Here is a 12,488-nt window from a genome sequence, read left to right on the forward strand (position 1 = left end):
TGTGAGTGCATCTGATGAAGTGGAACATGAAAGGTTCTAGGGAGCTAGTACCATGTTGCAGGTATATATTTACAACTAGACACCGTCCCGGTGAAGAACTGGGGTCACCTACACCTGGTTGACTCACTGCCTCACCTGATTAACTCACCTGGTTGATAATTAGCGTGCCCTCAGCGTTCACCCACACGTTGGGCATGTCTCCTGGCTGCCCAGACGGGGTATCCTGGCGGGGTAGTAGTAGGTCGTGGTCGTCCTGACGACTCCAAACCACCAGGGGCGGAGGACGACCCACAGCCAGGCACTCGAAAGCCGCTGACGACCCTGCAGAAGCCTTCACATCCTGGGGTCGTACCAGGAATTCAGGAGCAGCTGTAAGGAGGGTCGTGGCTACTGAGCAGGTCGTCACGCTCGTGATCCGGGGAAGTAGAGCAGTTCTTCGCCCCTTCCTCGGATCAAATGTGATAATCTACCTACCTATCTATCTATCAGCATTAAATATATATCAGCCTGAAGTATATCTACCAGCATAAATTGCGCAAAATACTAATCTATCAATCTGAAGTATTTACCAGTATAAAGTATCTATCTGCTAGTATAGTGATTATCTCCAGTATAAAGTCTATTTTCCAGCATAACATGCCTATTTACCAGCATAATATGCCTACGTACCAGCATAAAATGCCTGTCTACCAGCATAACATGCCTCTCTACCAGCATAACAAGCCTATCTACCAGCATAACATGCCTATCTACCACATAACATGCCTGTCTACCAGCATAAAATGCCTGTCTACCAGCATAACATGCCTCTCTACCAGCATAACAAGCCTATCTACCAGTATAACATGCCTATCTACCAGCATAACAAGCCTATCTACCAGCATAACATGCCTGTCTACCAGCATAACATGCCTATCTACCAGCATAACAAGCCTATCTACCAACATAACATGCCTATCTACCAGCATAACATGCCTGTCTACCAGCATAACATACCTATCTACCAGTATAACATGCCTATCTACCAGCATAACAAGCCTATCTACCAGCATAACATGCCTATCTACCAGCATAACATGCCTATCTACCAGCATAACATGCCTGTCTACCAGCATAACATGCCTATCTACCAGCATAACATGCCTATCTACCAGCATAACAAGCCTATCTACCAGCATAACATGCCTATCTACCAGCATAACATGCCTATCTACCAGCATAACATGCCTGTCTACCAGCATAACACAACTATCTACCAGCATAGCGTGCCTGTCTACCAGCATAACACACCTATCTACCAGCATAACACACCTATCTACCAGCATAACACAACTATCTACCAGCATAGCGTGCCTGTCTACCAGCATGGATACGTACTGTAGACAGTGAGAGTAGCGTTGGTCCTGGCCGTACCAACGACATTCACGGCCTCGCAGACATATGTATCCTCATCCCCTGGGGTGACACGTCCGATCCTGGGGTAGATAGTAGAGGGCAGAGTGAGTAGATGACAGTGAATGAAAAAGGAAGAACTCTACAATAGTCTGGATAATTCAGTACAGGGAAGTTACTGTTACTTGGGTAATTACGATATCATGAAGCATTCCACTTGATTCAGTAGCTACGATACCTGCAAAATTACGCTCCAACTGTACTGGAGTTACTAGCAGTGTGTAGATCCATATCTCTCACTCCAGTGTTGTTATGGCAGTGTGTAAGGCAGTGTATACTACAAACTCTGGTCATACAATAGAGCGGAAAAATAATGTAAGGGACCTGGGAGTAGTAATGTCTGAGGATCTCATTTTCAAGGATCACAACAGTGCCACGATCACAGGTGCAAAGAAAATGATAGGATGAATAATGAGTGAGTTTGGACGTGGATAGTGAGTTTGGACGTGGATAGTGAGTTTGGACGCGGATAGTGAGTCTGGACGCGGATAGTGAGTCTGGACGCGGATAGTGAGTTTGGTGTAGTGTCACTTTACTTGTTTTTGTGTGTGTGTTTAAGAAAGACAACTTTTCGCCGGCATTAAATTACCATCAACAGTTTCAGGAACAGCTACGACACGAGACACGAACGGTAATTTACAGGTCAAGACGATGATTTTCAAAACTCCGTTGTGCAAGAATGGTATATAATACCGACAAGATGAAATTAAGACACATGTGCAACATCTGGGTATCTTTATTGTAGACGTTTCGCCCTCCAGTGGCTATGTCCTAGAATTTATATTGATAAAGCCACTGGATGGCGAAACTGCCTAAGGTGTCCCAACTCGTCTGGGATAATTAATATCCCTAAACAATATTCGTACATAAAGGCATCCTTCCTAGGCTGGGATACCTAATATCCCTGATCAATGTTCGTACAGGATGGATAATGAGAACCTTCAAAACTAGGGATGCCAAGCCCATGATGACACTCTTCAGGTCACTTGTTCTATCTAGGCTGGAATATTGCTGCACACTAACAGCACCTTTCAAGGCAAGTGAAATTGCTGACCTAGAAAATGTACAGAGAACCTTCACGGCACGCATAAGGGAGATAAAACACCTCAATTACTGGGGGCGCTTGAGGTTCCTGAACTTGTATTCCCTGGAACGCAGGCGGGAGAGATACATGATTATATACACCTGGAAAATCCTAGAGGGACTAGTACCGAACTTGCACACGAAAATCACTCACAACGAAAGCAAAAGACTTGGCAGACGATGCAACATCCCCCCAATGAAAAGCAGGGGTGTCACTAGCACGTTAAGAGACCATACAATAAGTGTCAGGGGCCCGAGACTGTTCAACTGCCTCCCAGCATACATAAGGGATATTACCAAAAGACCCCTGGCAGTCTTCAAGCTGGCACTGGACAAGCACCTAAAGTCGGTTGCTGACCAGCCGGGCTGTGGCTCGTACGTTGGTTTGCGTGCAGCCAACAGTAACAGCCTGGTTGATCAGGCTCTGATCCACCAGGAGGCCTCGTCACAGACCGGGCCGCGGGGGCGTTGACCTCCGGAGCTCTCTCCAGGTAAACTCCAGGTAATAAGGGTATCCCACGTTATCTGGGATAACTTAAACAAAGTCATGTGTGTTTCCCAGCCTGCTGAGTGGGACAGATTTCCTAAGGCAGCTCTTAAGACTGTCTCTGTCTTAAGTATCTCCTACAGTATCTCCTACAGTATCTCATAGTTTCTCCTTCAGTATCTCCTTGAATCTCTTACAGTATCTCCTAGTATATCTTACAGTATCTCCCTGTATCTCTTACAGTATCTCATCGTATCTCCTAGTATCTCTTATAGCATCTCCAAGTATCTTCTACAGTATCTCCTAGCATCTTTTACTATCTCTTACAGAATCTCCTAGTATCTCTTACATTATCTCCTACTATCTCTTACAGTATCTCCTAGTATCTCTTGCAGTATCTCCTAGTATCTCTTACAGTATCTCCAAGTATCTCTTACAATATTTCCTACTATCTCTTACAGTGTCTCCTACTATCTCTTACAGTATCTACTAGTATCTCTTGCAGTGTCTCCTAGTACCTCTTACAGTATCTCCTAGTATCTCTTACATTATCTCCTACTATCTCTTACAGTATCTCCTACTATCTCTTACAGTATCTCTTAGTATCTCTTGCAGTATCTCCTAGTATCTCTTATAGTATCTCCTATCTCTTACAGTGTCTCCTAGTATCTCTTACAGTATCTCCTACTGTCTCTTACAGTATCTACTAGTATCTCTTGCAGTATCTACTAGTATCTCTTGCAGTATCTCCTAGTATCTCTTACAGTATCTCCTAGTATCTTCTAATATCTCTTACAGTATCTACTAGTATCTCTTGCAGTATCTACTAGTATCTCTTATAGTATCTACTAGTATCTCTTGCAGTATCTCCTAGTATCTCTTAGAGTATCTCCTAGTATCTTTTACAGTAACTCGCTAACATCAACTTCGCTAACATCAACTTCGCTAACATCAACTTCGCTAACATCAACTTCGCTAACATCAACTTCGCTAACATCAACTTCGCTAACATCAACTCGGTTTATACATATACAACTAAAAAATAATCAGAAATCAACGAAGACTGTAAACGGAATCTAATCCCATTAGGAACCATGAAGACGTATAAGGATTTAACTCAAAGTTTGGCCAATAGTTTACCTGTGTGGGAAGAGCCAGATCCTTCTGAAAGGTGATTCAATCACATTATGGGATCCACTGCTCCTGTGCACACACAGGCGCTCCAATCACATTATTAGAGCCCATACACTCGTCCTCACAATAGTCTCCCACTTTCCAGCAGCAACAATGGTGTGTGTGTGTGTGTGTGTGTGTGTGTGTGTGTGTGTGTGAGTGTGTGTGTGTGTGTGTGTGTGTGTGTGTGTGTGTGTGTGTGTGTGTGTGTGTGTGTGTGTGTGTGTGTGTGTGTGTGCGCGTACTCACCTAATTGTGGTTGCAGGGGTCGAGACTCAGCTCCTGGTCCCGCCTCTTCACTGATCGCTACTAGGTCCTCTCCCTCTCTGCTTCCTGAGCTTTGTCATATCTCTTCTTAAAACTATGTATGGTTCCTGCCTCCACTACATCACTTGCTAGGCTATTCCACTTCCTGACGACTCTATGACTGAAGAAATACTTCCTAACGTCCCTGTGACTCGTCTGAGTCTTCAGCTTCCAGTTGTGACCCCTTGTTTCTGTGTCCCCTCTCTGGAACATCCTATCTCTGTCCACCTTGTCTGTTCCCCGCAGTATCTTGTATGACGTTATAATGTCTCCCCTGAACCTTCTGTCCTCCAGTGTCGTCAATCCAATTTCCCTCAACCTTTCCTCGTACGACATTTCCCTGAGCTCTGGGACTAGCCTTGTTGCAAACCTTTGTACTTTCTCTAACTTCTTGACGTGCTTGACCAGGTGTGGGTTCCAGACTGGTGCTGCATACTCCAGTATGGGCCTAACATACACAGTGTACAGTGTCTTGAACAATTCCTTATTAAGGTATCGGAACGCTATTCTCAGGTTTGCCAGGCGCCCGTATGCTGCAGCAGTTATTTGGTTGATGTGTGCCTCCGGTGACGTGTTCGGTGTTATGGTCACCCCAAGGTCTTTCTCCCTGAGTGAGGTCTGTAGTGTTTGTCCACCTAGCCTATACTCTGTCTGCGGTATTCTTTGCCCCTCCCCAATCTTCATGACTTTGCATTTGGCAGGGTTGAATTCGAGAAGCCAGTTTCCGGACCACATGTCCAGCCTGTCCAGCTCTCTTTGCAGTCCTGCCTTACCCTCATCCGATTTAATTCTTCTCATCAACTTCACATCATCTGCGAATAGAGACACTTCAGAGTTTATTCCTTCCATCATGTCGTTCGCATATATCAAAAATAGCACTGGTCCTAGAACTGGCCCCTGTGGGACCCCGCTCGTCACAGGCGCCCACTGTGATACCTCTTCACGTACCATGACTCGTTGTTGCCTCCCTGTCAGGTATTCCCTGATCCATTGCAGTGCCCTCCCTGTTATATGAGCCTGATCCTCCAGCTTCTGCACTAATCTCTTGTGGGGAACTGTGTCAAAAGCCTTCCTGCAGTCTAGGAAAATGCAGTCAACCCACCCCTCTCTCTCGTGTCTTACTTCTGTTACCTTGTCATAAAACTCCAGGTTTGTGACACAGGATTTGCCTTCCATGAACCCATGCTGGTTTTCACCCTAGCATCTCTGCTCCTTCTCTAAGGACCCATGGGGAGATGTCCGGTCCCATCGCCTTTGAGGTATTAAGGTCACTTAGTAGCTTCTGCACCTCCTCCTCGGTTGTTTGTATGTCATCCAACACTTGTTGGTATATTCCCTCTTGATGTTCCCTTCTGTGCTGTCTTCCCACAGCCCTCCCTGTCTCTACTGTAAAAACTTCCTTAAATCTCCTGTTTAGCTCCTCACATACCTCCTGATCATTTCTTGTGAGTTCTCCACCTTCTGTCTTCAGTCTGATCACCTGGTTTTTGACTGTTGTCTTCCTCCTGATGTGGCTATACAACAGTTTTGGGTCAGTCTTGATTTTCGATGCTATGTTATTTTCATACTGTCGCTGGGCCTCCCTCCTTACCTGTGCATACTCGTTCCTGGCTCTGCGACTAATCTCCCTATTTTCATGTGTTCTCTGCCTTCTGTACTTTTTCCATTCTCTATTGCACTTTGTTTTTGCCTCCTTACACCATCAGGTAAACCAGGGGCTCGTTCTGGTCTTCCCATTGTTTCTGTTGCCCTTGGGAATAAACCTTTCCACTGCCTCCTTGCATTTTGTAGTTACATATTCCATCATTTCATTTACTGGCTTTCCTGCCAGTTCTCTGTCCCACGGAACCTCCTGCAGGAAGTTCCTCAACCCTATGTAGTCCCCTCTTTTATAGTCTGGCTTTTCCCATTCAACTCCTGTTACTCTCTCCACTTGCAACTCTACGATGTGTTCAAAGCACAGAACCACGTGGTCACTAGCTCCTAGGGGACTCTCATATGAGATGTCCTCAATGTCTGAACTGCCCAGGGTGAACACAAGGTCCAATCTTGCTGGTTCATCCTCCCCTTTCACTCTGGTAGTGTCCTTAACATGTTGGTGCATGAGGTTTTCCAGCACCACATCCAACATCTTGGCTCTCCATGTTTTAGGACCCCCATGTGGCTCCAGGTTTTCCCAGTCAATCTCCCTATGGTTGAAATCCCCCATAATCAGCAACTTTGCTCTGCTGGAGTGAGCTCTTCTTGCCACCTCAGCAAGTGTGTCCACCATTCCTCTGTTGCTCTCTTCATATTCCTCTCTTGGCCTCCTGCAGTTCTGTGGTGGATTATACATCACCGCAATGACCACCTTGTGCTCCCCAGACTGAAGTGTACCTACTATGTAGTCCCTTTCTCCTGTCTCGTCTATGCCTCCCATTTTCTCGAATTTCTATCGGTTTTTTACGAGCAGAGCAACCCCTCCTCCCCCTCTGCCCTTTCTATCTTTCCTCATGATCTGTTATCCTGGTGGGAAGATTGCATCTGTTATTGTCTCTGTGAATTTTGTTTCTTTAACTGCTATGATGTCTGGAGACTTCTCATTGATTCTTTCTTGCCATTCCTCATATTTATTCGTTAATCCATCTGCATTTGTGTACCAAACCTTCAACTTCTGTTCTAATATTGTAACTGTGGTCCTGGGGGAATACTGGGGTTGGGAGAGCAGGAGCCCTGGTGGGGGCCTGTGGGGGGGTTGCAGTGGAGGTGGAGAAAGAGCTCCCATAGGGGGTTGCTGTAGGAGTAGTGTTTGTGGTGCAGGGGGTGGGAACAGAGGGATCGGTGTGTGATGGTTGGTTTGGATTTTTCAGTTGCCTTGGGGGTGTCGTGGCTGGAGTCCTGCTGCAGGTGTTTCTGGGGGGTGTGCTTGTCCTTCCACCTGTTCCTGGGTTATTCTGCTCTCCTTTTTCATTTCCTCCCATTCCTCCTTTCGTTTTTGCACTCTCTCTTTCAGTATTGTTCTTTCCTCCTGTGTTCTGTCTCGATCGAGGTACACACTCATGAACTCCTGTTTGCCTCTCAGCCGTGCTTTCTCCTGCAGGATCATGGTTCGAGTTGATTCTGCCATGAAAATTACTTTGAGAGGCCGATTCCTTTTCTTCGTGAACCACCCGATTCTCCAAAAATTTGCCACCTGGGTCATGTCTCCCTCGCCTATCACCTTCATGATACCTTCAATAGCTTTTTTCTCCTCCTGCTTTCTTTCATCATAAGTTTCCCCTTCAGCTTCGTCTAGCCCATAGACAAACACGGATCTCTCCCTTTCCACCTCCCACTGTGACTCCCATTGCATCCTTTGAGGTGTTTTAGTTCCTTCCTGTGGAGTGTTCCTTCCTTCAGTCCCTTCCCTAGCTGTGGCCCCTGTGCTCATTGGTTTGTCCTTCCTGTTCACCTGTTCCTGGGGCCCACAAGTGTCTGGTAAGGTCCCTGCATATGTCCTAGTTCCTTCAATGTCTTCCAACCTTTCATTCTGTCATAGTGTGCTCCCTGTCTTTGTTTTGGCCCCATGTGGGTTTGACAGGACCTCTGCATACAGTTTAGCTTCCATGCTCCCTTCAGACCCTTTGTCTGTGTCTGATGTAAACATTGCTGATGCACTTCTGTATTATCTTTGTCTCTAGGCTGTTTCAGATTTCTCAGCTCCTCTTCTAATCTCTGTATCTTGGCTTCTGCTACTGTGGCATGTTGCTCCCACCTTCTGCATTCTGCTGCTAACCTCTCCTCCATCTTCCTTGCAAGCTCATCTAGCCTCCTTCCCCAGTGTGTGTGTGTGTGTGTGTGTGTGTGTGTGTGTGTGTGTGTGTGTGTGTGTGTGTACTCACCTATTTGTACTCACCTATTTGTGGTTGCAGGGGTCGAGTCATAGCTCCTGGCCCCGCCTCTTCACTGATTGCTACTAGGTCCTCTCTCTCCCTGCTCCATGAGCTTTATCATACCTCGCCTTAAAACTATGTATGGTTCCCGCCTCCACTACTTCACTTTCTAGGCTATTCCATGGCTTGACTACTCTATGACTGAAGAAATACTTCCTAACATCCCTTTGATTCATCTGAGTCTTCAACTTCCAATTGTGACCTCTTGTGTCTGTGTCCCATCTCTGGAACATCCTGTCTTTGTCCACCTTGTCTATTCCACACAGTATTTTGTATGTCGTTATCATGTCTCCCCTGACCCTCAGGCCAATTTCCCTCAACCTTTCTTCGTAGGACAATCCCCGTAGCTCTGGGACTAGTCTTGTTGCAAACCTTTGCACTTTCTCTAATTTCTTGACGTGCTTGACTAGGTGTGGATTCCAAACTGGTGCTGCATACTCCAGTATGGGCCTGACGTAAATGGTATACAGAGTCTTGAACGACTCCTTACTGAGGTATCGGAACGCTATCCGTAGGTTTGCCAGGCGCCCGTATGCTGCAGCAGTTATCTGATTGATGTGCGCCTCAGGAGATATGCTCGGTGTTATACTCACCCCCAGATCTTTTTCCTTGAGTGAGGTTTGCAGACTTTGGCCATCTAAACTATATTGTGTCTGCAGTCTTCCTTGCCCTTCCCCAATCTTCATGACTTTGCATTTGGCGGGGTTAAACTCAAGGAGCCAGTTGCTGGACCAGGCTTGTAGCCTGTCCAGGTCTCTTTGTAGTCCTGCCTGATCCTCATCCGATTTGATTCTTCTCATTAACTTCACATCGTCCGCAAACAAGGACACTTCTGAGTCTATCCCTTCCGTTATGCCATTCACATATACCAAGAACAGCACAGGTCCAAGGACTGACCCCTGTGGAACCCCGCTTGTCACAGACGCCCACTTTGACACCTCGTCACGTACCATGACTCGTTGTTGCCTCCCTGTAAGGTATTCTCTGATCCATTGCAGTGCCTTTCCTGTTATGTGTGCCTGATCCTCTAGCTTTTGCAGTAACCTCTTGTGAGGAACTGTGTCGAAGGCCTTCTTGCAGTCCAAAAAAATGCAGTCGATCCACCCCTCTCTCTCTTGTCTTACTACTGTCACCTTGTCATAAAACTCTAATAGGTTTGTGACACAGGATTTTTCCTCCCTGAAACCATGCTGGTTGTCAATTATACACTTGTTTCTTTCCAGGTGCTCCACCACTCTCCTCCTGATGATCTTCTCCATGACCTTGCATACTATACACGTTAGTGATACAGGTCTGTAGTTTAGTGCTTCATGTCTGTCTCCCTTTTTAAAAATTGGGACTACATTTGCCATCTTCCATACCTCAGGGAGTTGCCCAGTTTCAAATGATGTGAAGATCTTTGTCAATGGTACACACAATGTCTCTGCTCCCTCTTTAAGGACCCATGGAGAGATGTCTGGTCCCACCGCCTTTGAGGTGTCAAGTTCCTTGGTTGTATGTATTTCATCCAGCACTTGCTGGTGCCCCCCCTCCGTTCTGATTTCCTGGAGTCCTACTGGTTTCCACTGTAAATACTTCTTTCAATCTCGTGTTGAGCTCCTGACATACCTCTCGGTCGTTTCTTGTGAATTCCCCATCACCCTTCCTCAGTCTGATTACCTGGTCCTTGACTGTTGTTTTCCTCCTGATGTGGCTGTACAACAGCTTCGGGTCAGTCTTGACTTTTGATGCTATGTCATTTTCATATTGCCGCTGAGCCTCCCTTCTTATCTGTGCATATTCGTTTCTGGCTCTTCGGCTAATCTTTTTATTTTCCTGAGTTCTCTGTCTTCTGTACCTTTTCCATTCTCTAGTACACCTAGTTTTTGCCTCCCTACACCTTTGGGTGAACCAAGGACTCGTTCTGTTCTTCCCATTATTTCTGTTTCCCTTGGGAATAAACCTCTCCTCTGCCTCCTTGCATTTTGTTGCCACATAGTCCATCATTTCTTGTACTGGTTTTCCTGTCAGTTCCCTCTCCCACTGAATGTCTTGAAGGAAGTTCCTCATGCCTGGGTAGTTCCCCCTTTTGTAGTTTGGTTTTTCCCAGCCTATTCCTGCTACTCTCTCGACTTGGAGTTCAACTACGTAGTCGAAGCACAGAACCACATGATCACTAGCCCCCAGGGGCCTTTCATACATGATATCCTCGATGTCCGAACAACTCAAGGTGAATACAAGGTCCAGTCTAGCTGGTTCATCCTCTCCTCTCTCTCTGGTAGTGTCTCTAACATGTTGATGCATGAGGTTTTCCAGTACCACATCCATCATCTTGGTTCTCCATGTTTCGGGACCCCCATGGGGCTCCAGATTTTCCCAGTCAATCTCCTTGTGATTGAAATCACCCATAACTAGTAACTTTGCTCCCCCCGTGTGTGCTCTCCTGGCCACCTCGGCTAGTGCGTCGACCATTGTTCTGTTGCTCTCATCGTATTCTTCTCTTGGCCCCCTGCAGTTTTGTGGTGGGTTGTACATTACTGCAATTATCACCTTATGTCCCTCAGACTGGATTGTTCCTACTAAGTAGTCCCTTTCGCCCATGCCATCCATTCCTTCCATTTTCTCAAAACCCCACTGGTTTTTAATGAGCAGTGCAACTCCTCCTCACCCTCTCCTCCCTCTGTCTTTCCTGAGGATTTGATATCCGGATGGAAAGATTGAATCTGTTATTATTCCGGTGAGTTTTGCTTCTGTGAGTGCTATTATGTCTGGGGATGTCTCCTTGATTCTTTCGTGCCACTCCTCATACTTATTTGTTATTCCATCTGCATTTGTATACCACACCTTCAACTTCTTTTCTAAGACTGTGTTCTGGGAGGTGTATTGGTGTGTGTGTGTGTGTGTGTGTGTGTGTGTGTGTGTGTGTGTGTGTGTGTGTGTGTGTGTGTGTGTGTGTGTGTGTGATGTATCTGTGAAAGACTTCAATATTAACCTTGCCAACTGTCCCTCAACCTGTCTTGTTGCCAGACACCCGTGATGGTAGTGTGACGAACCAGTCTGTTTGTGCTAGCTGCCCACACAGTGATCTCAACCTGGCTGATCCTGTGCAGCTTCTTCCTGAAAGCTTCTACCTTCGTTCAGGCAATGTTTCTGATATCTGCTGGTAGCATGTTGAAGAGTCTTGGTCCCCTCATGTTGATAATGAGTTTATTTCACACTTTCTCCCATAACTTTCATTCAGGGGCATTGTTATAGCCATAACAAGTGTTTTATCAATGTATGCTGTGACACCAGGCTGTGGCTAATGTCTTATCAATGTCTGCTGTGATACCAGGCTGTGGCTGGTGTTTTATTATTGTTGTGATACCAGGCTGTGGCTGGTGTTTTATTATTGTTGTGATACCAGGCTGTGGCTGGTGTTTTATTATTGTTGTGATACCAGGCTGTGGCTGGTGTTTTATTATTGTTGTGATACCAGGCTGTGGCTGGTGTTTTACCTATGTCTGCTGTGATACCAAGCTGTGGCTAGTGTTTTATCAATGTCTGCTGTGATGCCAAGCTGTGGCTAGTGTTTTATCTATGTCTGCTGTGATACCAAGCTGTGACTAGTGTTTTATCAATGTCTGCTGTGATACCAAGCTGTGGCTAGTGTTTTATCAATGTTTGCTGTGATACCAAGCTGTGGCTAGTGTTTTATCAATGTCTGCTGTGATGCCAAGCTGTGGCTAGTGTTTTATCTATGTCTGCTGTGATACCAAGTTGTGACTAGTGTTTTACCTATGTCTGCTGTGATAACAAGCTGTGGCTAGTGTTTTATCAATGTCTGCTGTGATACCAAGCTGTGGCTAGTGTTTTATCTATGTCTGCTGTGATACCAAGCTGTGACTAGTGTTTTATCTATGTCTGCTGTGATACCAAGCTGTGACTAGTGTTTTATCTATGTCTGCTGTGATACCAAGCTGTGGCTAGTGTTTTATCTATGTCTGCTGTGATACCAGGCTGTGGCTGGTGTTTTATTACTCTTGTAATACCAGGCTGTGGCTGGTGTTTTATTACTCTTGTAATACCAGGCTGTGGCTGGTGTTTTATTACTCTTG

General features: G+C 45.9%; 1 protein-coding gene across 1 annotated transcript in view; it reads right to left on the reverse strand.

The window, feature by feature from the left end:
- The window catches only part of LOC128697097 (roundabout homolog 2), a 124,234-nt gene that overhangs the window by 34,035 nt on the left and 77,711 nt on the right, over positions 1 to 12,488 (reverse strand). The window contains exons 7-8 of the mRNA XM_070095090.1: positions 1,378 to 1,475; positions 149 to 369 (exon numbers count right to left, since the gene is read on the reverse strand). Of these exons, the coding sequence (XP_069951191.1) occupies positions 149 to 369; positions 1,378 to 1,475 (319 nt within the window). The remainder of the gene's footprint in view (positions 1 to 148; positions 370 to 1,377; positions 1,476 to 12,488) is intronic.

The sequence above is a fragment of the Cherax quadricarinatus genome, chromosome 49 (assembly GCF_038502225.1).
Source record: "Cherax quadricarinatus isolate ZL_2023a chromosome 49, ASM3850222v1, whole genome shotgun sequence".
Taxonomy (NCBI): Eukaryota; Metazoa; Arthropoda; class Malacostraca; order Decapoda; family Parastacidae; genus Cherax; species Cherax quadricarinatus.